The sequence below is a fragment of the Saccopteryx leptura genome, chromosome 8 (genome assembly GCF_036850995.1).
Source record: "Saccopteryx leptura isolate mSacLep1 chromosome 8, mSacLep1_pri_phased_curated, whole genome shotgun sequence".
NCBI lineage: Eukaryota > Metazoa > Chordata > Mammalia > Chiroptera > Emballonuridae > Saccopteryx > Saccopteryx leptura.
The window spans coordinates 54,527,061-54,554,989 of record NC_089510.1 but is presented as its reverse complement, the minus strand read 5'-3'; the positions used below and the strand labels follow the sequence as shown (position 1 = coordinate 54,554,989).

General features: G+C 46.0%; 1 protein-coding gene across 2 annotated transcripts in view; it reads left to right on the top strand.

Annotated features, from left to right (window-relative positions):
• The window catches only part of HEG1 (heart development protein with EGF like domains 1), a 90,195-nt gene that overhangs the window by 14,948 nt on the left and 47,318 nt on the right, over window positions 1-27,929 (top strand). For both annotated transcript variants that reach the window (XM_066347830.1, XM_066347831.1), the window contains exons 2-5: window positions 16,716-17,003; window positions 18,657-18,956; window positions 25,024-25,341; window positions 26,208-26,555. In XM_066347830.1, the coding sequence (XP_066203927.1) occupies window positions 16,716-17,003; window positions 18,657-18,956; window positions 25,024-25,341; window positions 26,208-26,555 (1,254 nt within the window). The remainder of the gene's footprint in view (window positions 1-16,715; window positions 17,004-18,656; window positions 18,957-25,023; window positions 25,342-26,207; window positions 26,556-27,929) is intronic.

The following is a 27,929-nucleotide window of genomic DNA, read 5'->3' as shown; positions in this document are numbered from 1 at the left end:
AAGTTATCTTTTAAGTAGCTTTTATCTGCCCAAGCCCTGAGGGCCCGGTGGCGCCCACCCCCAGCACCCCGCCGGGGAGAGGCGGCGACAGCAGTGGCCACACTCCCCTCCCTCCTCCGGGCCTTTGTGCTGGAGCCCCATTCCGCCCTGCACATTTTCTGACGTCGTAAACTTCCTAGACCAATGATGTTTCTATGATTTCCTGAGAGTCCTGGGCCACTTCACACAGGTCTGTAGAATAAATTAACGGCAGAACTTATAAAAGTCAGCCGCCAATGCCGAGTGAGTGTTTCAAGCCCAGGGCCGCATCTCATTAAACTCACCCAGCCACCCTCCCCAGGAGAAGGCCCCTCTTCCTGCCCCTCCCCCCCTTCCTCCTCGGAACCAGGATGTTTTTCCTTGCCTTTTTATTGTTTCGCTAACCTGGCAGGCCTCCTTAGGCGGAGCCCTGCCACCAGGCTTCCTCTCCGGGTGTGGTCAGATGTTGGGGTGACAACGCGGGAGAGAGGGAGGCCTGCGCCCCTGTCCTGGATGCCCTACCTTCAAATCCAGGCTCCACAGGAGCTGCTGTCGGCTAACGAGTCTCCTCTTCAAACCCCTGCTAGGTCTTTCTCCCCCCCCCCAAAAAAAAAAAGTGAAAGGGGCAAAGAAAACAGAGACACAAGGTTGGCCCCCCCTCCCAGGAACGAGATGGGCACCCCAGCAGAAAGCCTTTTTGTTTGTTGAATGGGAATCTTCTGACCTGGGACCCTCGGGCTTTGTCTCAAGTTGCCCCCCCCCCCCACAATCATTTCTAAAGCAAACGCTCAGGCCACTTTGGGGTCTGCATCTCTCACTCCCGCCTGGGTAGGCGGCCTCCCTCTTTGCTCCCGGGCCACCTCAGGGGTGCTTCCATCTCTGGGAGCCTGACCCCAGACTCGGGTCAGGGGATCCCTGGGTCACAGGTCAGCTCTGCAGGCCTGCTTTTCTCCCCAGAGGCTGGTCAGCGGAACAAAAGCTGACTGTCATACAGGGAGGGGCGGATGATGTGCCCTATAAACTTCAGACTTTTCATCACTAGAGGCTGTTCCAGGGGAGTCTTTTTTTTTTTTTTTTTTTTAAATCATCGGCTCTCAAGTCCAAACACTTCTCAATGTGTATGGTTTTTCTTAGGGCCTCTCCTTTCAGGGCAAGAACAAGGAAGGAAACGAAACTCCCCGTGAGCCCTGGACAGTTCAGATCAAGGGCTGAGTCTTTTGTTCACACAAACTCATTTGGCTCCCAAACGTCCTCCACCCAGAATCATTACATCCGCAGCAGCGTTTCAAAACACAGCCCGGAGTGGCTCAGCTGAGTGGGAGGCTGCCCTTCTGGGGAGGAGAGCACAGCCATCCCCCCCCCACACCCCAAGGTTCCTGCGTGCCCCAGAATAGCCCCTGCTGGCCATCCGGCCTGAAATCCCCCTCGTCTAGAGGGTTCCTGGGGTGAGTGCAGTGAGGCCCAAGGGCCCTGCTGTGGAAGCACTGTGATCTGGTGGAGGGCTGCTGCACAGAAGGGAGGGTGGGATTCTGCTCTCAGCCCCGTGCCTTCCCAACTCCCGGGGCACCTTCTGTGGTGCTAGGCCACTTCTCACAGCACAGCGGCATTGTAGGGCTTCGTGAACATGGTTCAGCTCTCTTGGAAGTGGCAATTAAGCTCCTAGATACAGACCCTACCTAGTCTTGTGTGTGGTTGATGCTCAGTAAGTATATTTATAGAACATAAAATATACATAATAAGAGCCCTGGCCGGTTGGCTCAGCGGTAGAGCGTCGGCCTAGCGTGCGGAGGACCCGGGTTCGATTCCCGGCCGGGGCACATAGGAGAAGCGCCCATTTGCTTCTCCACCCCTCCGCCGCGCTTTCCTCTCTGTCTCTCTCTTCCCCTCCCGCAGCCAAGGCTCCATTGGAGCAAAGATGGCCCGGGTGCTGGGCATGGCTCTGTGGCCTCTGCCTCAGGCGCTAGAGTGGCTCTGGTCGCAATATGGCGATGCCCAGGATAGGCAGAGCATCGCCCCCTGGTGGGCAGAGCGTCGCCCCTGGTGGGCGTGCCAGGTGGATCCCGGTCGGGCGCATGCGGGAGTCTGTCTGACTGTCTCTCCCTGTTTCCAGCTTCAGAAAAATGAAAAAAAAAAAAAAAATATATATATATATATATATACATAATATAAAATTTACCATTTTAGCCATTTTTAAAATTTTTGTTTATTTATTTATTTTCCAAGTGAGAGGAGGGGAGATAGAGAGACAGACTCTCACAGGTGCCCCAACTAGGATCTGCCCTGCACCCCCCATCTGTGGCCATGCTCTGCCCATCTGGGGTCATGTTCTGTCCATCTGAAGCCATACTTGCAACCAAGCTATTTTTAGCACCTGAGGCGGAGGCTCCACAGAGCCATCCTCAGCGCCCAGGGCTGATGCACTTGAATCAATCGAGCCATGGCTGCAGGAGAAGAAAAGATAAAGAGAGAAAGGGGAGGCAGAGGGGTAGAGAAGCAGATGGTCGCTTCTCCTGTGTGCCTTGACCAAAAATTGAACCTGGAACATCCACACACTGGGCCAACACTCTACCACTAAGCAAGCCGGTCAGACTCTCATTTTAGCTATTTTTAAGTGTACAAGTCATTGGCATTGAGCACAGTGATGTACAACTCTCACCACCATCCATTTCCAGAACGTTTCATCATCCCAAATAGAAACTTGTTAAGTAATGACTGCCCATTCCTCTCTCCTCTCAGCCCTTGTTAACCTCTGTTCTACCTTCTCCATGGCTTTACCTGTTCTAAGATTTGTCCTGTTGTGTCTGGCTTATTTCACTTATCATAATGTTTTCAAGGTTCCCCCATATTGTAGCATGTGTCAGAATTTCTTTCCTTTTTAAGACTGAACAATATTCCATTGTATATAAATATATTTTATCCATTTACCCATTGGTGGGCACTTGGGTTGCCTCTACCTCTTGGCTATTGTGGATAATGCTTCAATGCACATGGGCGTACATGTATCTGTTGGGTTCTCTGCTTTCAGTTCTTTTGTATATCTACCTAGCAGAACAGTATCGAAATTCTGTGTTTAAATTTTGAGGAACCATCAAATGGTTTTCCCCAGTGGCTGCACCATTTTTCATTCTTCCAGCAATGCAAGAAGGTTCCAATTTCTCCACATCCTTGCCAACACTTGTTATTTTCATTATTATTATTGTTGCTGTTGTTATTATTATTATTTTATAATAGCCATCGTAGGGAGTATGAAAGCAACATTACTTTTGAATTCATAAATGCCACTCACTGGCTGTATTGTAGGTTTGGGACTGTGACTGCCCCTTTTGGAGCCCAGTCCTGTCATCTGAGGGTCAGGGTCAGGCTAGTTGGTTGGTATGGTTCCTAATGATGGAGGTCACCTTTGGAGAGGGACAGGAACACCAAAGACAACCCTGCCCATTTCCCCACTTGGGCCAGAATGAATGATGCAAAGGACTATGGGTGCTAGCTGGTGAAGCAGGCTGCCCTGCACCCCCCATCTGGGGTCCTGTTCTTTATGTTAATTAGGGAAGAGCTAGCTGACCGTCTCCTCAGTCCTCATTGGTTTTCATGTGGGTGGTTAGTTAGGAAAGAAACAGAATGAAAGAGCTGGCTCTAGTTTCTATCCTGCCATTTATTTCCCAGGTTACCCTGGGAAGGTAACCTTAGTACTGAGCCTCCGCCTTCTCTGCCGTGAGAAGGGGTAAGAATTCCTATCCTGCCTGCCACTCAGAACGTCAGGATCTAACAGGTTAATTTAGGGCCCTGAAGTTATCTCATAAAAAGTACTTTGCAGATTGTAAACATGTGGGATTTCTTTATTTGCTTTCTGAGGATAGCATAATTTTATTCTCTCTAAAGTTACTGTGGACGGTGTGTTGCTCCTCTTGTGGTTTATGGCCATCTCCATATCCAAAGGGGAATTAAAAAGGGAAAGGACTAATATACCTTTTTTTAAAAAAAAAAAAGTTTCTCTTCTCCCCACCCCTATGTGTGCAATTGAATCTTAAGAAAATCTTTAAAAATGCAAAGAAACCTGCCATCATAGATATAAGATCCTGCTGGTACAAAGGGATTGAGCAAAGAAAGAGAAACATGAATTCACAGACACAGACAACAGTATGGGGGTTACGAGAGGGAATGGGGGTGGGGGAGGTGGAAGAGGGTAGAGGGGGTAAGTGGTGATGGAAGGAGACTGGACTTGGGGGGTCAGCGCACAGTACACTGTACAGATGATGTATAGTTGTCTCTCTCCATATCGTGGTTCATTTTTCGCGGTCTCACTGTATTGCAGATGTTTAAATTGTGTATATCTAATTTTGTATTGCGGATTTTTCGCTATATTGCAAGATTTTGCAGTGTCTAAGAATTTTTATATATTTATTATTTTAATTACTTTTGTGGTAAAATACGCATAGGAAGAGTGTGAGAAAGGTTAATAACAGTGTGGGAAAGGTTGGTAAGAGTGTGGGGAAGGTTTATGAAGCCTTAAAATATATATAAATAATAAAATAAATATAAGGTCGCTGCTTCGCGGATTTTCGCCTGCTGCAGGGGGTTCTGGAACCTGACCCCCGCGATAGACAAAGGGCCACTGTATTATAGAATTCTGCACCTGAAATCTATATAACTTTATTAACCAGAGTCACCCCAATGAATTCAATAAAAAATTTTTAAAAAACCCACAAAGAACTGCTCTCCTAAGAGCAGTTCCCGAGTTAGATCTCAGGAAAGCTCTCAGTGGGGCAGGTGGGAGATGGGGAATTCTGAGGCGGGGTCAGTGCCTTCCTGTTCCAGATCGCTCCCTCAGGAGCCTGGTCCCCTAGCAATCCGACCGCATCTTCCATCCAGCCAGGCGCACCCTGGAGAGTCCTGGGGCTCTGGTTGCCTCATCTCCGCTTGCAGGCCTGGTGTGCACGGCCTCTCTCTGCTGCACCTCAGCACTTTCCACCTTTCTGGGCCCTGCTTTTAATTTTGTCCTTTCCTTTCCTCGTCATCTTGTCTCTCTCACTGGCTCTTCTCCTCCCTCCAGATTCAAGGTCCCTTTAATTCAGTCCTTGACACTTGCTCTTTCCTTCCTGTGCCATCTCCTCGTCCTTCCTTCTAATCCATGGTCTCCTATCTTTAACTGCCTCTCGGACATTTCCACTGAGAAATTCCAGCCTCATCCCAAAGTTCACATTTTAAAAACAGGCTTTTCTTGTCTCCATTCTGCCTCTGCTCTGTCTTCTTCTTCTTTTCGTGATCCACAAGCTTCCTCTCTGACACTGAAGCTGATTTAAAAGGCTTCTTGTGCAGCCTTCTCGCTAATAACGTGCAGCTGTTGTCAAGCAAGCCTGTCTGATTCCACAGCCCATGGGATACTCACCGTCTCTTTCCTCTTAGTGAGAAACAAGGCAGTGCCATTAGACTTAAGGCTGAAGTTGAAGGTCGATGGGATATTTTCGGCCCTGATCACTGGCCAACACCTTAAAGCCGAGTCATAAAATACGCTGGGGTGTTACAGAATGACACCTGGGTTCAGATTGGGTCTCTCTGCTATTGCGCATGTGACCTTGAATAATCACTTAGTCATTCTGCCCCTCAGTTTCCCCAGGATACCCACTTGACCCAGGCTGACATGCACATTAAATGAGATAACACACATAAAAATAGCACTTGGTGGTAAAATCTAAAACTAAAGAGAGGGAAACGAGAGAAAGGGCTGGTGCTTCAACTCTGTGCCCCAGAAGCTCGAGGTTGTGGCCGGCAGCACCTGACACAGGGCCGCTGAAGCGGTGTGGGGCAGCGGCCCTCCGGGAGGAAATCGCCTCTTTGCATGACACAGCGCCCTCCCCGTCCGCGCCCACGCCACTGCTCAGAAACAATGCACATCGAAAAACCCCAACTCTTGGGCTGGGTGGGTGACGAGGAGTTGACTGGAGCAGCTGCTAATTAGGAAATCCTACTCCCGGGCTGTGCCAGTGTCCCTGAGGATGTTGGTTCACAAACAGATGTTTTGGAACATTAAGTCACTACAGAAGTGGAAGTTGTCGACTTGGAGAGAAAAAAACAGACAAAGCAATAAAACTGTCTTGTTAATTTAATCTCCATTCATGGTACAAGGGAAAGTGATGTCCTGACGTGGGGCGAGTGCAGTGGTACTTCCAGCTCAGAGATACCTGGGAAATTGGGACATCTGACCTCCACTACGAGGCTACTTGGTGTGGCTCCGTTGCCACAGGACACGAGGGGGGTTTAATCAGTTTTCTCTGACCATCAGGGAGAGGAATAGATGAGGTAAGGACTGCCAGCTTCTGCTGAGCCTCGGGGTGCCCCTCTCATCCCAGCACCAGCCTCCAGTGTCTCGGGAGGGCACAGCCTCTTCTTGTTCTCACTCCCTATCTGGCCCAGGCTCTGCAGCCGGAGGCGTCCCTTTTCCTTTCCATTTCTCCAGGGCCATTTCTCTTCTTCACCAGGAGTGAGAGCAGGTTCCCAGAGACCTCTCCCTGCATGCCACAGGTCCCGATTCAGTCCTGTCCACTGTACTCTGAATTACTCTCCCACTCAGGGTTTATACCTGTGCTGAACAGGGAGCCCTATCACAAACAGTTTTCAACCACACTAACCCTCAGCAACCCAGGGCTTCTGAAAGGATTTGTCCTTTGACTTCAATAAACGTTTTAGCGTTTGACCCATCATTCTTGCTGCGGTACATACGGAATGGTGTAAAGCACTTCGATGTTCACAATCAACTGTGACCTGAAGTGGCAGAGGGCGGCCTGGTGTGCGGCCTCCCCAGCCAGCCTGCCTTGTCAACCTCTTACCTGAGGGGTCGTCCAAGGGCAGAGTAAGAGGTAGAGGGACACCCAGAGTTAACAGCAGGCAGCAGGTTACTGTTCTCTTGGAACTCTAGGCCAGTGACATCAGGAGCTTGTCATGCCACAGGTGGCCACCCTGTGTCCCCAGTTCTCCCTGCCCCTGCCGGGGGGGGGGGGGTGTCACAGAGCAGAGCCAGAGCCAGGCACAAGCTGCCAGCAGTCTCAGTGCTCCCATCAGAATGCACCCCTCATGTCCACGGTGGGGCTGGGGGCCTCTGTGGCACCGGGGTTTTCAGCTCTGGTCCCAGCACTGCTCTGCTGTCTGGAGAAGCACTGGGAGACTGAGCCACGACCCCAGCACTGCTCTGCTGTCTGGAGAAGCACTGGGAGACTGAGCCACGACCCCAGCACTGCTCTGCTGTCTGGAGAAGCACTGGGAGACTGAGCCACGACCCCAGCACTGCTCTGCTGTCTGGAGAAGCACTGGGAGACTGAGCCACGACTGGCTAGCAGTGCCCGCCAAAGCCATCACCACATCTGTTTGTTCAAGTTGGTAGACCTCAATCCATTTACTAGCTACAATGTATAGCACTCACTATGTGTCGGATACCATTTGGTGCTGTCCCCTGTCTGTGCTGTTATAGCCGATGATGGTGATGATGGTGACGTAGGTACTCTTACTGTCCCCACTTTACAGATGAAGAAGCCAAGGCACAGAGAAATTATGTATCTCAACTAAGACCATAAGGCTTGTGAGAGGTAGAGCCAGAAATCTCACCCAGACAGCCTGACTTTAACCACAGTCTGTGTGGTATCACTGCCTGTCTTACCAAGAAATGAAGTTTCAGATCCAGGCATGGAGCCGGGAGCAGGCTCTTTTCCTTCTAGATGAGAGGACCTTTGCATAGGGAACATGGACTCACAAGGTATGGGTGAAGCAAGCACCTTTTTATGTTGCCTCCTGTGTTTCTGGGGAAAGAAAGACCGATCCCTGGAGGAAGAGTTTCTCACTGATTTAGGCAGCTGTGGCATCTGTGATGAAGGGGAAGGGGTGGAGGTGGCATTACAAATCAGCAGGTCTCTGAGGTCAGCAGGACCCCGCAGTGGCAGCACTAACCAGGGTCTGTCTCGTCTCTGCTCTGGAGAAATAGTCACTGGCCCCTCTCTTTGATCAGGCCACTAGCAAAGGTCATGGCTGATGCTAATAATGGCTAAGCATCTAGAGCAAGGGTACCCAAACTATGGCCCACGGGCCACATGCGGCCCCCTGAGGCCATTTATCCGGCCCCCACCGCACTTCCGGAAGGGGCACCTCTTTCATTGGTGGTCAGTGAGAGGAGCATAGTTCCCATTGAAATACTGGTCAGTTTGTTGATTTAAATTTACTTGTTCTTTATTTCAAATATTGTATTTGTTCCCGTTTTGTTTTTTTACTTTAAGATATGTGCAGTGTGCATAGGGATTTGTTCATAGTTTTTTTTATAGTCCAGCCCTTCAACGGTCTGAGGGACAGTGAACTGGCCCCCTGTGTAAAAAGTTTGGGGCCCCCTGATCTAGAGGCTGAGTGGCCCAGACATAAGTAAAGTCACTGGTCCTTCAGCTGAGCAGTTGAACGCCATGCTCATGCTTATGTTTCAGAAATGGCATTGGAGCCCAAACACACACACTTACTAGCAAGTTGCATGAGCCAATTTTATATTTGTCTTCAGGCTTCTTAAGGGTCAGGTTTGGGGACCAAGGAAAGCCCATTACAAGGTCACTTCTAGACCTGGAGATACCAAGATAACAACCTTTTTTTTTCTTTCTTCTTTTCCAAGTGAGAGGAGGGGAGACAGACTCCAGACTCCTGCTTGGGCCCCAATGGGGATCTACCCGGCAAGCCCCATATGGGGCCAATGCTCTGCCCATCTAGGACCATGCCCACAACCAAGCTATTTTTAATGCCTGAAGGAGAGGCTCCATGGAGCCATCCTCAGCGCCCAGGCCAATATGCTCGAACCAATCAAGCCATGGCTGTAGGAGGGGAAGAGAGAGAGAGAGAGAAGGGGGGAGGGGGAGGGGTAGAAGAGTAGTTAGTCATTTCTCCTGTGTGCCCTGACTGAGAATTGAACCCAGGACATCCACATGCTGGGCCAACACTCTACCACTGTGCCAACTGGCCAGGGCATACCAACCTTTTTTGTTCTTTTTCTTAAGATATGTGTTCTTACAAACAGATATATTTTTAATAAAATGGGATCATATGGTTCATACCATTTACTAATTTATGTTTTCACTTAAATAAAGGATGCACATAATCCATATCTAAACCTATTAATAATGTATTTTGGTCAGGTCTTTAGAATTTTGTTGTCTCATAATTAAGTTAACCAACTCCTATTGCAGAAATTTAGGTTATTTCCCATTTTCATTATTATAAACAACACTGCAATGAAATTCCTATGCCTGAAACTTTGTGTACTTCCTTAATAATTTCCTTGGGATTAATTTCCAGAAATGGAATTCCTGGGTCAAAATATAGGCCAATTTTTAAAGCTTTTGCAATGGATTGCAGAATTTCTCATGAAAAGAATGTGCCCATGACAGTCTTACCAACATTGTATTCAAGTGTTCGTTTTCTTGTTTTTTCATTAAAAAATTTATTTTTCAATTAAAATTTACATTTAATATTATTTTGTATTAGTTTCAGGTGCACAACATAGTGGTTAGATAATCAGATACTTTCTAAGTGGTTCCCCAATATTTCAAGTACCCATGATAGCAAATGCCGTTTTCTCTACTTGCAGTAACAAGTTTTAAATCTTTGCCAATTTGATAGGAAAAATAAATATATAAAAATTTAAAAAGGTCTTGGTTTGTATTTGTATTTTGTTTCCAGAGATACTTTTCATATATTTATTCTTCACTTATTTTGTGAATCACACATATTCATGTTCTTTGTGTGATGTACACCTTAGGAGTGTGAAAAGGTCCTTCATATATTAAGAATGCTAAACTTTTATCATGCACTTGCAGACATTTTTCCCCAGCTTGTTATTCAGCTTTCTTAAAATTTAATTTTTATGTTTATCAAACTTATTCATAGTATAAAGATTTAATGTTTTATAAAGCTATTATAAAAACCCTGGCCGCTTTTACTATCATCATTTTCTGTTTCCCAGCATCAACCATTTTCAACCCTTTTTAACTGATTCTTTTAGTAATTATGTCCATATCTCTAAATAATATGCTTCTGTTGCTATTTATTGATTTTTTGTTGTTGTTTTGGTTTTAGGCAATATCGCTGATTTCTCTCTATGGAAATTTTGTATCATTTCAAGCTGTACCATGAAGAAGTGATATACTCTATTCATTAGGGTTAGATTGAGGAACTGTCAGATACCTCTCTCCTACAATGTGATTCTGATCATCCCTTCCCAATTTATCCAGGATTTGCTCCATCTTGTTTTATTAATCTCACAGTGAGAAATTATTTTATAATCTCAATATTTCTTTAGATTTATGCACATATTTGCCATTTTCTCTGCTCATTATGTCTTCTTGCAACTCAGCTTTTCATCAGAGCCTTTCTCCTGCTTGAAATAAATTCTCCACAATTTCCTTTAATGGAGTGGTTTATAAACTCAAATTTGACTGAAATGTTTCTATTTTGAAATCTAGTCTCAAGATGTTTCTCAAAGACAGTTTTGCCGAGTATTCAATTCTAGTTTTTCTCTCAGCGCACTGAAAATATTTACCCACTGTTGTTGGGCTTCCATGATTGCTGCTGAAAAATCAGCAGTTGGACTGCCATCATCTGTAGATGACTTGTCACTTTTTTCCCTCTGGTAGTTTTTAAGACCTAGTTTTCTTCCATGATTTTCTGCAGCTTTACTATAGGAGTTTATGTTTCTTTTTAATTTAACTTCCTAAGATTTGTTGGGCTTCCTTGCTCTAAGGATTCATACTTGTTGTTAGTTCTGCAAAGCTCCCAGCCATTACCCTTTTGAATACTGTCCCTTCTCCTTTCTCCCTCTTCTCCTGGAACCCCACTTAGATATACGTGGGACTTTCTCACTCTGTCTTCCTTGTGTCTTCACCTCTTTTTCCATATTATCTGTCTTTTTATAACATATGGCATCCTTTTGTCATCTGTCTTATAATTCTTAGTTCTCTTTTCAGCCATATCTAATCTGCTGTTGAGTTTCTTAATTTTAATTATATATTTTTTTCATTTCTAGAATTTCCATTTAGATTTTTAAAAAATGTTTTGGGCCATTATTTATACTCCCCCCTCCCTCACTTTTAATTTCTTATTTATTCTCATGTAGTTTTATATACTTACTTTTTTGTGTCTGATAGTACCAGTATTTCAGGTCTTCACTCATCCAGTTTGCTGACTTTTGTCCATGGATGCTTTTTTTCCTTGTGTATTTTGTGATTTTTTCAACTGTGATCTTTTCCTCCTTAGATTGTCAGTAAGTGATAAAATTGGACTGTGGGTCTGTTCATCTAGAGAGCACTCACATTTGTTTGTGCCAAGTCCTTGAAGACACTGTGCATCAGGACCACTGTCCCCCCCCATGAACAGATCTCAGTGTGTGTTTGAGATGCAATTTGAATACCACGACATTTGCTCTTTTGAAGTACATAATCCAGTGGTTTTTAGTACAGTCACAAGGCTCAAGACCATTTTTAAGCACATGCTTGGCTTGAGCTGTAGCCAACATATGCACATGAGGGCTAGCTATATATATGGTTACAGATTCTTGGGTGTGAGACTTCGTTTTCTTTCACCTAAGATGAAGATTGAAGGGCCTTGCTGTTTCCTTGCTACGGCCTTCAGCAGGACAGGTTGCTTTCTATTTGCCTGACACCCAAGGTATAGAGCTGGTCCTGGCTTTATATATAGGAGTTTTCTCGCAGACTCTCTCCCTCCTTGAGAGTTTGGTCTCCTGTCTCTTGCATCCCCCTAGCTATCAGAACAGAATTTCAAGGTCACAAGTGTTGAGCAGATGCCTCAGGGAAGCTGCCAGCTAAAGCGTTAGTTTACCCCCTGAATCCCAGCCCTTGCTTCATCTTTGGCCTCAGAAGATTTGGTTCTTTACTTACCTTGTCACCTCAGCAATATATTTAGAAATATTTTTAAAAATATATTTATTCAGCATTATTTTTAGTGGCAAGGTTATTCAAGATACCGCAGGACTGTTGTCTGCCTTTTAATTTTGTTTATAGGGTGCATTCTTTTCCTTCTTCTATCTTTAGTCAGCCCTCCGGGGAGAGAGTGTGGTTTGATGCTCGTCATGTCCCATTTCGGGTAGCCCTTCTTCTCCTTTGGGAGACTGCAGTGGAATTCCTTGTCTGGGGTCTGGAACTCCCACTCCTTATCTCCAAAGAAGGGGGTGTTGTAGCTACCTGAGACTTACATTCATTCTGTGGAATAATAGAACTAAATTCATTTTCTTATCTTTGCTCATGGCTTTGCCAGCTTTGGAACATGAATTGAGTCCCTTCTGTCTCCTCACAATCACTTTTTTCTGGCTTATTTTTAGAATAACTTCTCAAATTGTACCAAGAGGATAGAGGTTAGAGAAAGCATCCTCAAACCCTTTCCCCTCCTCTGGGAGGCCAGCTTGCCCTGGCCGCGCAGATAGGAAGAACGAAGGGAATGTGTCATGTGGGTCACTGCTAGTCACAACCCCAGAGACTCAAATTTAATTTAGGGACTTTGCAGCTACCCCTGGAAATATCCCTCCACTTCCCATTTCTGGGTGAGTTGGTGCCTTGCCTGTCTGGGGCTGGGCCCCAGAGGAGCCCAGATGCCTAGACAACTTCCCTCCCTCTTCAGGAAGCTTTTGTTAATTATCACTTACGGGAAACAGAATGGGAAGCATGAAAACAGTAACCTCAAGGGGTTGGGGGAAGAAATGATTCCCTTAGGAAAGTTTGTCAGAATCTCTTATGGAAGTTTTTATAATCACCACTTTCCAACCCCACTGCTTCTGGTAGGAGTGGTCCAGAGTGGGAAGATGTTGACAACAATTGATCTAGAATTGTACTGTCCAGTACGATAGGCACAAGACTCATTGGGTTTTAAAGGTTAATACAAAAAAAAAAAAGGCAAAATATCTCAATTTTTATATCAGTTAGATATTGCAATGGTACTATTTTGGATATATCAATCAGATTGGATGAAATATTTATTAAAATTAATTCCACCAGGCCTGACCTCTGGTGGCGGACTAAATAGAATGTTGACCTGGAACGCTGAGGTCGCCAGTTCGAACCCCCGGTGTGCCCAGTCAAGGCTCACATGAGACGTAACCATGCGTTGGTGCCTCTCGTTCCACCACCACCTCCCTAAAATCAATAAATAAAATCTTTAAAAAAAATTTTTTTTTTTTGTATTTTTCTGAAGCTAGAAATGGGGAGAGACAGTCAGACAGACTCCCGCATGCGCCTGACCGGGATCCACCCGGCATGCCCACCAGGGGGCGACGCTCTGCCCACCAGGGGGCGATGCTCTGCCCCTCCTGGGCGTCGCTCTGCCGCGACCAGAGCCACTCTAGCGCCTGGGGCAGAGGCCAAGGAGCCATCCCCAGCGCCCAGGCCATCTTTGCTCCAATGGAGCCTCGGCTGCGGGAGGGGAAGAGAGAGACAGAGAGGAAGGAGAGGGGGAGGGGTGGAGAAGCAGATGGGCGCTTCTCCTGTGTGCCCTGGCTGGGAATCGAACCTGGGACTTCCGCACCGCACGCCAGGCCGACGCTCTACCACTGAGCCAACCGGCCAGGGCCTCTTTTTAAAAATTTTATTCCACTGGTCTCTTTTTACTTTTTAAAATGTGGCTCCTAGGACATTTAAAGTTACATATGTGATGAATTTGGGCCACCCCATCTGCCTGCCCTGACTCTGAGCTCCATGCTTTGACAAATGACCTTCATGCTACAAGACGATTTTCTCTGTGCCCCATTTAACCCTCAACTTTGACTTCATCCTCACAACGTTTGTAACTCATGCCCTCTTTGTGATCATCTTTGGCAATATGGAAGGACACATCACTTAAAAATTTTCCTGGCAAATATAAGGTCTACCGGAAAGTTCTGTCCGTTTCTATCACAACAAGTTTCGACACGTAAGCACATGTTTATTTGGCGCATGAGTGCCTCTCTATTTTTATCACTTAATGTATACATACTAACGTAGCAAATTAACTAAAACAAAGTTGATTCACGTTAGTCTTATGTGTGAAACGATAGTGTACCCATGGCTACTGATAAAGTTCATTTACACCACTGTAATTTTTACGAATTTCAATAAGGAAGAAATGCTACAGAAGCATGTCTGTTGCATCCACCATATTCCCTGGACTTAACACCCTCCGACTATCACTTGTTTTTGTCCTTACAAAATTTTTTGAAGGGCAAAAAATTCAAAACTGAAGAAAATATCAAACAAGCACTGGTTCAATTTTTCGCATCAAAAGATAAAACATTGCCCTGGCCGGTTGGCTCAGCGGTAGAGCGTCGGCCTAGCGTGCGGAGGACCCGGGTTCGATTCCCGGCCAGGGCACACAGGAGAAGCGCCCATTTGCTTCTCCACCCCTCCGCCGCGCTTTCCTCTCTGTCTCTCTCTTCCCCTCCTGCAGCCGAGGCTCCATTGGAGCAAAGATGGCCCGGGCGCTGGGGATGGCTCTGTGGCCTCTGCCTCAGGCGCTGGAGTGGCTCTGGTCGCAACATGGCGACGCCCAGGATGGGCAGAGCATCGCCCCCTGGTGGACAGAGCGTTGCCCCATGGTGGGCGTGCCGGGTGGATCCCGGTCGGGCGCATGCGGGAGTCTGTCTGACTGTCTCTCCGTTTCCAGCTTCAGAAAAATGAAAAAAAAAAGATAAAACATTTTTCAAAAATGGGATATACAAATTGCCCTCACGCTGGCAAGAAATCATTAATAATGGCAATTATATTATTTAATAAAGTTTATTGATGGTAAGAAAAATTTGTATTTTGTTTATTCCAAAAACGGACAGAATTTTCCAGTAGACCTTATATAAATACATTCCTAATTTATAAACTTGCAGTAACAGTCCATACTAATCAGCACCACTTCCTCAGCACCCCTGAACTAGAAATAAGGGAGAGCAGGAGGACTTGCTCCAGTACTCCACTCAGCACTTTATCTTCCAGCTGAGCACAGCTGAGAGCTGAGGGGCCTGGGCTTCGGATGTGACCTCCCTGGGCCTCCTGTGCATCCCATGCAAAGTGGGACAAATAAGAGCACCTCCCTTCAACAAGTGCAAGGGTTCAATGAATGAGTGCATGGTAAAGCTCACATCAGTGTTTGGCACGTACATCCATGATTGCTTTTATTACAAAATGGGATCTTCCTCTAAATTCTGTTTTGAAGCCTGTTGTTTTAACTCAATAGTACTTGTAGAATAGCTTTATTTTATTTTATGACATTATTTTAATAACCTCCTGGTATCCTTTCATATGGATGTACTACAACTGGTTTAATTGATCTGCTGTAGGAATTTTAGGTTCTTTCTTCATTTCTTTCCTCCTTCTCTCTCTTTCCGCCTCCTTTCTTTATTCCTCCCTTCCTGTGAAATTACTGCATCAAACCTATTTACAGGGGTCCTCAGGTTATAACACAGTTCCGTTCCTACGACAGTGACATAACCGAAATGTTGGTGTAAATTGAAACACACCCTAGCCTAAGTCACTTACCTCTCCTAACACAGTTGTAAAATCATAGTCAAGAACATAGAGACACAGCTAAGCCAGAGAAAAAGGAAAAGGACATAAATATACTATACTGCACATTGTACTTCATATTCTTTGGCTGTGCACAGCCAAACTAGTTCACCCATGTAGTCTGTAAGTACGATGCTAATGGCGTAAGCCGAAACAGTCATGTCTCAATTTTTTTTTTTTTTTTGTATTTTTCTGAAGTTGGAAACGGGGAGGCAGTCAGACAGACTTCCGCATGCGCCCAACCGGGATCCACCCGGCACGCCCACCAGGGGGCGATGCTCTGCCCATCCGGGGCGTCGCTCTGCTGCAACCAGAGCCATTCTAGCGCCTGAGGCAGAGGCCACAGAGCCATCCCCAGCGCCCAGGGCCAACTTTGCTCCAATGGAGCTTTGGCTGCGGGAGGGGAAGAGAGAGACAGAGAGGAAGGAGGCGGGGGGGGGGGGGGTGGAGAAGCAGATGGGCGCTTCTCCTGTGTGCCCTGGCCGGGAATCGAACCTGGGACTCCTGCACGCCAGACCGACGCTCTACCATTGAGCCAACCGGCCAGGGCCCATGTCTCAATTTTTAACAGTTGTTATGGGAATGAGCATCATAAACTCGAAACATTGTATGTTGAGGCTGTCATAACCCGAGGACCCCCTATATATTGCTAAGGTTTTGGTAATATTGCCAAATAGTTCACGTATTTTTCCAGAATTGTGCATGCAGTGCCCCTTGCCCACAAGAGTCGGTGTCAGGAGTCAGAGCTGCCAGCTCTCACCCACTACCATTGAGAAGGCACGGTGTGCAGTCTTGGTGCTATGAAGCACATCCTTCCCTCCGCTCACACCTGCCCTTTGCCCTCCGTGACCCTTTCTGAGCCTGCCCAGTGCTAGAGGTTCAAGTCCTCTTCCCCACGTTAATCTCTATCAGTTGTCACCATTTACTCCACTTACTGTAAAATTTAATCTTATAATACTATCGTTGCTTCATCATTTCTTCCACTGGATTGATTGTAAGAATAATTACTGGGGGAGGGGTGTGTGTGTATGAGGGCATTCTACTTGAATCCACTACTTAAAATCAAAGCCGCTTGTGGTGTTGTTTCTGAAGGTTTTCTTTCTCTTTTCAGAAACCAGCAAGCTCTCACTGATCCATTGTCTATTTCAGCTGCTGTAACGAACCACTGGCTCGAGAGCAACACTGAGCCCCACAGAGAAAACATCACCTTCGATCAGAATCAAGTAGACTTGTCCACAGTGGCCTCCAAAGAGGGTGTGATGGTTCAGACCCCTGGCGAGAGCCATGCTTCTTCGGATGCTCCAGAAAACTTCACTCCGCAAACGGAAACAGCAGATGCAGGAGGAAGAAACAGCTCCCTGAGGAGAACAAAGGTCACCACTGCCCCTGTGGGGCCTGAGATAGCAACAGCTCTGACTTCCCAGAGCAGCACCTTAGGTGAGTTTGGGCTGATGACGCTCAATTCATTCCTGCATGTCCAGTCCTAGAAAACAAAACTTCTGCCTGTCTCCCTCTCTCCCATTCTGAGCCTCGGTACCCATCTCAGGGTCCGGGCTGGGGTTCAGGGCCGTGACTTAGGCTCTGTCTGTGGCACGCTGTGGTAACTGAGTGATAAGTATACACCAGACAACGTGCGGATTTGCTGAGAGGCCTGTCTCAATCTCGGAGACTCTATAGTCCATGGCTGGTCTGAACCCAAACAGCATCCAGCAGTCCTGACACAAGCTGTGACTATCAGAGGTTCCAGGTGTGGTGGGACGTGTGGCTGCGTGTTTGTGTTGACGTCGCTCAAATGGACATTCTTGCTCCAGTCTGCATAGCTGGTGGTTTGCCATGTTTAGCGAAGGATTTCAAGAAGGGGGAGGGGGGGCTGGATGAATGAGATTTGACTGAGGAAGGGAAGATGAAGAACTAGTGCTGATTCGGTCTCTGCCGCATCCCAACATGTCAGTCTCTCAGTGCTCGCGGCAAGCTGGGGAGGTCACAGTATTCTCAGTTTAGGATTGCGGAAATGGGAGCTCAGAGAAGTCAAACAGCGAACAGGTTTCAGAGCTGGGATTTGAACCCGAGTCTGATCTGAGCAAGGTGGAAAGGTAGCTGAGGAGTGGGTGCCCAGACTACGTGAGTCCAGGAGAGAAGGGTGGGTTCTCTGCAGGCAGCAAGGCCAGCAGCCTCCCTTGGGGGAGGGTGTGAGTCACAGACAGAGGGGAGGAGAATATAGTAGGGTGGTTGTGTGGATGGGGTTAGGGACAATCATGGAGGACTTCAACAAGGTGGCAGTTTAGATTTGGTATAGTGGCAAGAGTCACAGAAGGCTTTTGAACAAGGCAGTGATGTGATTAAAGCATATCTGGGGGAGGATTCACCTTGAAGGCAGGTATAAGATGTCTGGGGAAGGAAGTGGATTGAAGGGAACCTGGAGTTAGAGGGACCACCCAAGCAGACACAGATATCCAGACAGCAGATACTAAAATGTGGCCTGGTGGCCTCAGGGATGGAGAGGAAGGGACTGACGAAGACTCTTCACAAAGGAAATTGATAAGACTTAGTAGTGGCCTAAAAGCAGAGGATGAAGCCATCAAAGATGCCCCCCATGGTTTTATATCCCAGTAACAGGAGGTCTGGTTAGGACACTCAATTCTGTAACGACTATCTATGAAAGTATTTCATGTTCCACTCAAGAATAATGGAGTTAGAACTTAGAACCTCTGCACATAATGCTGCCTGGATATGTTGGTCATCCAGATATTAACATTTTGTTCGTGTCTTGAGTTCAAGTAAATTCTGGAACCAGCTTTGTGGAATGTGGGTGATGAGTCATGGTGATCAGAAACCAAGCTCTGATTCCGTATCATCTGATACTTAGCTTCATTGTGCCCATTTTCTGATAATTTTACCACAAGATGCAAAGACTTTGTCTTAGTTTGTGGTCTCTCGTTTGGGGGTTAGCTTTTCATAGAATGAATAACTGCTCCTACTTTCTTCTCATGTCTGTATATGTTATGGAGGTCAGAGCTAAGCCCACTAAAAGATCACCCAGACATTTGGAGGTCTGCTAGTAGAAACTGAATTGGTGCTGTCTGCTTTCAGCCTCGGGAAGGCTTCACCTGCCATCCAGCAGTGCAGGGTCAGAAGGAAGAAGTGTCCCTTCTCACTCAGAGGGCAGAGCATCCCGGGGTTCCCCGGCGAGGGGGAAAGGGCTCCCTGAAGAAGTGACTGTGCACACCCCAGTGGCCACTTCGGGTCTGAGCCAGTCCTCCCTTCCTGCCTTGGAAACGGGAGAAGAGACCACACTCTCCAGGCAGAGAAGAAACTCCTCAGAACCAGACCTCTCCTGGCTGCGTTACTCCAGGACATCAGCTTACTCCCCGCCCTCAGATCATTCCGCAGGTGAGTACCCCTGTCCCAGCTTAGCACTCTGAAGTCATTCAGAATAGAAATAAAGAGATGTGTAGAGCTAGACGTACTCATCACAGGGGCTAAGGGGAAAAGATATTAATCACTAATGCAAAGTATTTGGGGTAAAAGTACAACCCACACAATTCATCTCAGTATTGAAGTTTATCTTTCAAAGATGTTTTCTTTAACTGTATAAGGAGGAAAATAATAGCTGGTCTGGTGGCTGCTCTAGCCCTTTCTGTCGAACAACCCCTGTCCCCTCCCCCCACATACATGCAAAGCAAAGGCTGAGTGTTGTCGCTGTGAATTCTTGCACCAGAGGCCACATGCTGGGGTGAATGAAGTGGTGAACAGTGTGCCATTTGACTGAGTTAGACTCTTACTTCTTCACTATTGCAAAAGTTTTGATATAAAAATATCAAATATAACATACATATGCACGTTTCTAGGCATTAATTTTAAAAAAAAATCATACCATGTAGGTGTTTGCAAGGCCGCAGGAGTGGGGTCTTCATCTCTCTGCCATTCCAGTTTCTAATCAAGTCTCGCTCAAGTATTCTCCTCTCCACAAAGTCTTTCTTCAGCCCTCTGGTCCTCTGTGTCACGTGCTGTCACACTAGGCTATCTAGTGCCTCTCTGCCCCAGTGGATTGGAATCCTCTCGAGGATACAGACTGTGTCTATTACTTCTCCAGGCTCCCCACTGCCCCAGCAAGGTCCAGCTGATAAGAACTGGGGAATACCATGTGCCCAAACATCACAGAGCTCACCCAGCCACCAGCCAAAGAGCATGTCGGGAACTCTGCCCACCTTTTCCCTCCTCTGAGGTTATTCCGAGTTGGCACACGCTGCACGTTTTCATCCCCCTGCCAGGGGAAGCAAGACAGGGAGGGTGGGAAATGCTCTTGGGAAATAGAAGCTAGGTTGCTTTAGAAATTGCCAAAATTATTAGAGGTCAGAGATTTTTAAAAGTACTTTGCAAGACTGGGGGTTTGGATTTATGTCATCAAAGCAAACACGGAACCCAGACGTCCCTTCCGTAATGGCTATGGAAAGCCACCAGTTCCTGCTCCGTGTGCTCTGTGCACCGTTTCCTGCCGGCTGGGGATGTAGATCATTTATGATTCGTGTTTTTTGGAGGTTGCTTTGTAGGTTATTCTTAAACATGGGTTAGATCAGATAAAAGCTATGATCCTCTCCAGCTTCAGAGTCCTGTGGTTCAGTGATTTACCAGCAGCTTGACTAAATAGTGGAAAGGAAGCATTTTCTAAGAAGCTACACTTTGATTCTGGTCAGTCATTTAATATTTATAATTTAAATGCAACCCACTACTGGGGTACATTTGAATATCAGACTATTATTTCTAACTTTACAGCACTTGACTCTGTAGTCCCCTGTATTTTTCAACATTAAAAAAATTGGTCCTCGTATTCCTTGAGCATTCTTCCTTTTAGAACTTTATACTTTCAATTTTAAAGAGTAAGACCCTATCTTTCCAGTCCTTGAGACTTTCACTGAGCATTTCTCTTCCTTCTCAGCTACCTGGGTGTTCTGTAGGTAGGGCCCCACCTCCTTCTTAGATGCTGAAGAAGGCCTTGGCTGTTATTAAACGAGGGGACAGCCAAGCATCCAGAGTGTCTGGATCCAGCCTCCAGCCTCCTGTCCTCCCTGTGGCGATGCAGAGGGGACATGCACCAGGATCTGACATCAACTGGGAAACACAGTTCTGCTTCATTTCTAAGTCTGGGCTAGTACCTGCTAATCTGCTACCCGAGCTCTGGTATCTCTCCTTCCTCCCATTAAATATACATCTTAAGATGTTCCTATCCCTTTCTGGCCGCAGGGCCCAGGAGCTCGAGGCGCGGGCAGGAGCGCTGAGGGGGCTGGCAGGCCTTGTCAGAGGCAGACGGCCCCGCCGGCCGATCTGTGGGAGAACGGAAGTGGAGAGGAAGTGTGGCAGGGGCATGTGTCTTTTGTCACTTGGCCACTCCATACACGACTAAATGTGACTGAGTGAGAGCCCTGGCACTTAGATGGTCAGAGGAGTGGTGCCCCTCACAGTGATCTCTAGGGTGGCCAGCCAGCAGCCTGGCCGAGGGAGAATGGGGCTCCTTATTTGAAACATAAAGGGATTGGACCAGATGACAGGAAAGATTCTTTCTAGGTCCAGCATCTGTTACCCCAGACACATCAGCCTTTGTGTCCGGGCCTCCTCTCCCCTGTCACTCCACTGCACAGACACAGGCAACAGCCCAACCTCGTCTGAGCCTCGGGAGCCGGAGCTTCCTGCTTCCAAAAAGAAATCGTATGCCAACGAATATATGCTTGAAAGCAGTTATAGGTCCGGGGAGCTAAATCAGATGTTAGAAAAGAGATTGGAAGCCATTTGAAATTATTTTTCATGCTGCTTTACATCTTTTGCTGCTTTATATTGTTCTGTACTTTCCATACTTTCTATAATGACCACATACTACTTGATCATAAGGGGAAAAAGTAATTAAAGCAAGACAGGGAAAACTCTCTTTTGAAGGTGGTAAGAGATGTTAGTATGTTGAATTGTCTGACAGCAGCTACAATTGAGTTCTAAATTTAGTTCTGAGCTTCCTGGACACCAGGGCACGAAGGGAAACCGGGCGGGGCATGAGATTGTTTTCCGATAAGGTAGGCATACAATTCCATCCATGGGTATAAGTGTTTTAGGGGCAGTAAATTCTAAGAGGAATATTTATATAAGGAATGTTGAGAATCATAATAGAAAATGCCATCAGTTGCTATTTTGTGGGAATTGTGCTAATGTTCTCTAAAAGGTGATATTTCGTATAGATTCTCAATTGGAGCTGAGGGTGTAATAATGGATCTCAACTCATGAAAGTATTTCTTTGGGAAGCTGAGCTAGTGTGGTCCAGGTAAATTGCTTTGTGGTGATTTCACTTTGTAAAGGAAGAGAGCATAAATAACTCAGAGGATTGTAGATTTAGCATCTCTTTCTCCAATATTAGCTGCTTCAGCTAGATTTTTGGCAGATTCTGGGAAGCAGTCAAGCCAAGGTTGAGCATTCTGATTCATGCCTGAGGCTCCAGTATTTGTGCTATGATTGGAGACTGACCCATATACTCTAGCAGATGAATAGTTGTTCTTTCCACCTCCTATAATAAAATTCGGGAGCTTGGCTTATTTCTACTTTCGAATGGACAGCCTTCCCATTTTTGAATGTCTGCTTTAAGGGTAGAAGTGAGCAAGGAAGGGCAACTACACTGCTCACAAACATTAGGGGATCAGGGGACGTGCAGATACTCCAGTACTTTCTGCCTTTTGTACAGTGCATTTTCACCAATGAAACAAAAGTTGGTTTTGCATCTCACTTGCATAATTGACAGCTTTCTTTGACCTGTCGTTTGTTTTTCTAACGTTCTTGTTTAATTGAGAAAAATCAAATGCTTCTTTCTTTAATTGCTTCATATTCATTTTGAAATATCCTCTCATTCTTGTGAGCAGTATATTAACTAATCGATAGAACTGGACTGTTAATTAGAAACATGGTAAATTTCTCCTACGTGTAGTTAACAGGCATTCATCGAGTGGTATGAGTGGTGATTGTAGGTTAGTTTGACTAACCATTTTGTCTTTTTATTAAGAGGCACCAGCTCTATAGAACTCTTCACACTGCTTCCAAACTGTCCTGTGAGGATTCAGTGAGATTATGTGTACAAAGCACTTGCTTAGCACAGTGTAGAAAGGTGCATATGAAGCACTGGCGCATTGTAATTCGTCAGTAAGCGGCAGCTTTTAATAATGATGATAAGGAGTTGATGAAACAAATGTTCCACAGAGCCTTCAGGGTGACTTCCTTTTGTGACTGTCAGCATTCGTGACTTCTGTAATTATATTTCTGTGGCCACTGATTTGCTGGACAGGTATTCAGACTGAGTCCAGTATAACCGCCACTGTACACGGAATCGATGAAATAATGCAGAATAAAAGTACTTTGGAAGAGCACCCAGCAACTCTCTGAGGCTGTAATTTGGTGGATTTAGATGATAACTAATGAAGTTAGGTCTGTGAAGCTAAGTGGTTGAATGAGGATTTGAGATATATCTATACTATAATATGCTTTCCTTTTTAAAAAATATACTAATGCGTTTTTATTTTTAAGGAGTGGTGGGTTTAGATAAGCTGGAACCCTGTTTTGTGTTTGGGTCTCTCTTTTCCCTTGTTGTAATTACTGGTTGTAAGGATCACCTCCCTCTTCCTTTTGTCTTCATTAAGGTCCAATGACCAGAGCCACCAGGCATGTTCTAGGCACAGCTGGTTCTTTGGTTTGTAGGAGTTAGAGGAACCTTTGGGTCTCCTGTGCCCTCTTTCTAATTATACTTATTTGTGCTTTTGGTCAGAACTGCACAGAAGACTGGTCTTCAATGAACCATTTATATTGAGAACTTTGTTCTTCCTTTTCTGGGTCATAATTAACAGCTCGAGGCCTTTCACTATTAGGTATAGAGTCCTTTTTAAAATTATTTTTGGCTTATGAATAAAAACCATACTCTTTTTTCCTGGTGTTTGAATCTTACCTGACACGCTTCTTCCCCTCACCCAGCTCTCCTGCCGACTGTTCCTGTCTAGAGGCCGGGCTCCGGCATGCCTCTGGGAGCTCAGGGCACCCTCTGCTCAGTTCTCGGTGGAAGGGAGCCGTGCACGGCCCCCTGGGCTCTATACAGCAGACTGTGCATTTTGAACAACGGTGTATAATTCAGTTCTGGAAGGTTCTTGAAAATTTTTCCAGTCTCTGCCATCCATTTCATCAGGAAAACTGTTCCCAACCTGGAGTCTTTGACCTCCTCGGGGCCCACTGAGGTGGAGTGTCAACTTGAGAGCCGGCCTCCAAAGCCTGAAGAGGCAAAGTATAATAATGGAGCCTGTTTGCTTTGGGCTGGAACTAAATCAAATCAGTCGGGTAACAATGACTGTCTCCTGCTGATTAGAAGCTCTGTTACTTAAGAAATGAATTTCAGTTCATAGTCTTTCAAAACATAAGGCTACGATGGCCATGAAGTGGAAAATAATAAAGAACCCTTGCTGGTGACAATGCTGGGAATTGTTAATCTGGGCTGGCGTTGTTCCTACTCTGCGGAGCTCTGTGCCTCCTCGTGCCCTGGGAGCTGGGTACCCTGGAACAGCCCAGCTTTCACTCGTTTTTACGTATAGGTTTTCCTCTGTAATAGCATTTGAACAAGAAGATACAGCTGCTAAAATAAAACAAACAAAAACCTGTACTTGATCGTAATGGCCTGTCCTATTTAAGTTATAAGATGAATTCAAGAGTAGAAGTTTGCCCTGACAAGGCTGTGGCACAGTGGATAGAGCATAAGATTGGGATGCAGAGGACCCAGGTTCAAAACCCAGAAGTTGCCGGCTTGAGTGTGGGCTCATCCGGCTTGAGCTCAAGGTTGCTGGCTTGAGTGTGGGATTATAGACATGACCTCATGGTCGCTAGCTTGAGCCCAAAGGTCATTGGCTTGAGCCCAAAGGTTGCTGGCTTGAGCAAGAGGTCACTTGCTCTGCTGTAGCCCCCCAGTCAAGACACATATAAGGAAGCAAACAATGAGACTAAAGAGCCACAACAAAGAATTGATGCTTCTCGTCTTTCCCCCTTCCTGTTCATCTGTCCCTGTCTGTCCCTCTTTCTGTCTCTCTGTCTCTGTCACACACACACACACACACACACACACACACACACACACACACACACAAAGAGTAGAAGTTTTACCTTCTTCCATAAAAACCAAGGCAAATAATGTCTAGAGGCTTTCTCTGCCTTCCTTTGAGCTCGAGCGGGAGCTTTTCATGGTGCTTGCTGAAGGACGTCCCTGCTTCTCCACTCAGCTCTGTGAGAGTCAGAGCAAAGGAGGAAGAGTGCATGAGTGTGCTTATCTGTACCAGGCCCAAGTTATCCAGATTAATCTACCAAAATGTACTAAGCATTATTTGTATCTAGATACATCCCTGATTTTCTTAACACCCCCCCCCCCCAGTGGTCTTGAAGCATGTTTTATCCGTTTTAGCTTCCAGAAGTATGGAGGAGCCAAACGCCTCCACTGCGCTTCGAGGCCCCTCTGTCGGCTGGATGAAGAGTGTACCTGTCACCACCACGTTTCCCAGTGGTGTCCCAAGGGTGACCCAGTCATTAACAGCCAGTCTGGGACCAGCAAACGAGACAGACACGGCAGCGACTTCAGCCTCGGCCCCCCCTCCAGACCCGAGGAGAGACGCTGGAGCCAGGAGTCCCGGCGGTGGGGAGCTCACTGAGCCGTCCACAGGAGGTGGAGTTGGCCGTACATCTTCCCGGGGCTCAGTGGGATTTTGGCCAAATGATTTCCCAAGTATGTATTTAATTTTACTTGATCTTTTATGGACATTTAAAAATTGTTGGATTTTCTTAAGGGATGGCTTCAAGACCATTTGTAGTCTCTAGGAAAAAGAGTGTCCTTAGATAGCACCACCTCCTTTATCTAGTTTATCACATTTTGATTTTTATCCTTATGAAAACAGCGTGAAGTGCGTCCAACAGACTTCAGTCCTCCCGCTCTTTTTGTAGATGAGGAAACTGCGGGTCGGAGGGTTAAGCTGAGCTGAGACCCGGCCCAGGCCAGAGCCCCCACTGTCGGGTGCATCTTGTCACTGCACTGGCCTCTCCCCAGTGAGAGCTGCTGTGCTCTTTACAACTAGTTCGAGCTCTTTTATAGATCACCTTTAGAACTATTAAAATGTGCACGTATGAATGTAGTCCCTAACTTCATGGTTTTAATATACTCCCTATAGTTTATCTTTTGTTCACTGTACTTTAAAATTAGAATAATCTTTATTAATAATAGGGCTGTTTAGGAAAATGGTTCTGACTAAGCACTATATTCAAGCACATTGTATATGTTGGGCATAACACATTCCCTCCCTTGACCACTTTTGGGGAAAGAGACTAAAATACTCAAGCCTCTCAGTTACTCTGTTGCTTTGCACATGCTGTTTAAAAGCTCTTCTCTTCACCAGCATTTATTTTTAGTATCGCTATCATACTGACACTGAAGAATTTTGAATTAATTATTTAGAATATGAAAATGCATGTCAGGTTGCACATATATTAAAGTCTATGCAAGGTCACTCCCTTAGGGAGGACTCACATCTCAGCTGGGAAGTGGTCTATTTCACATCCATGTCATGGCATTTTTTTTTTCTCTCCTGACACCTACAGTCTCGGGAGGCCACCAGCAGGCCAGCAGCTCTGATATGGAAAACCAAAGCCCCATGTCTCAGACTGAAACTGTGTCTGGGGCGGTCCCACTGGGCAGAGCTGGAGAGAGCACCGCACACTGGGCCTTGACCAACAGCAAGGCATTCGCAGACATGACAGGAAGCTCTACTTCCTACCCTGAAGTTGTCAACTCTTCAGTTTTGACCCAGTTCTCAGCCTCTGCCCCACGGCCTAGAGGAAGTGACGTGGTGCGGGATGAGAGGAGTTACTCTGAGCTGGCCACCGAGTCTTCATCCTCCTCCTCCTCAGAAAGCCAGGAGTCCTCCGCACCACGTGGCGAACGCTCAAGTGAGTTGCCGCTTCACAGAACGGGACCACACGGGGGGGGGGGGGGGGGGGACAAGGGCTTACCAAGCTCATGACCTTCTGTAGCATAGTAAAGCCATGTGTTAATGAATAGCCCCATAGTCTCCTCTAGTTTCATTATTCCTGCCATTCTTCCAGCTGGTGGACATAGATATACCTGTGTGTCCCAAAATTTGTTCTGGTACATCTCCACAGAGTTGCCGTTGCCACCTGCCTCTCCCACATAAAGTTCAGGGACCCCTTTGTCCACATCCTCCCCCCCATAGCCCACCTCATGTTCCCATACCTGCCTCAGTCATACAACTTCTAGAATGTTGTTCACCCAGGTCCAGGTATTCATCAAGAGCAACCCTCTTTTTTAAATAGCTTTATTGAGATATAATTCACATTTTATACAATTCTCCCATTTAAAGTATACAATTCAGTGGTTTCTAGTATATGGACAAAGCTATGTAACCATCGCTCCTGTCTAATTCCAGAAGATTTTCATCACCTCAAAAAGGAACCTGGTGCCAGGTGTCACTCCCCATTCTCCCCTCCTCTCAGCCTTTGGCAACCACTGATTTACTCTCAGTCTCTGTGGAGTTCCTAGTCTAGACATTTCCTATCAACGGACTCATATGATATGGGCTTTGGTGTTTTTCACTCAGCATACTGTTCTGAAGGTTCATTCACGTTGTAGCATGTGTCAGTACTTCACTCCTTTCTGCGGCTGCATAATTCATTGTATGGACGCACCACATTCTGTTCACCTTTTTATCAATTAATGGATGTGTAGGTTTTTAAAATATTTTTGGCTATTATGAATAATACTGTTGTGAACATTCTAGTACAAGTTTTTGTGTGGACATGTGTTTTCAGTTCTCTTGGCCTGCTGGGTTAAATAGTAACTCTACTTTTAATCTCTTAAAGAACTGCCAGTCTGTTTTCCAAAGGGGATGTACCCCTTTATCTTCCCGCTAGCAACACACAAGAGTTCCGGTTTCTCAGCGTCTTTACCAATACTTGTTGTGCATCTGGTTTTTGACCGTCGCCATCCAAGTGGGTGCGATGTGGTATCTCATTGTGGTTTTACCTTGCATTTTCCAGTTGAGCATCTTTTCATGTGCTCATTGGCCATTTGTATATCTTCTTTAGAAATGTGTCTTCGATCTTTCGACTGTTTCAGTTGGGTTATTTGCCTTTTTTTTTTAATTATCAGAATTCTTTTTATATTCTGTATACCAATCCCTATCACATATATAGTTGTAGGCATTTTCTCCCATTGTGTGGGTTGTCTTTTCCCTTCGTTGATGGCATTATTTGTAGCACAAATGTTTTTATTCTTGATGAAGTTCAATTTATCAATTTGAGAAA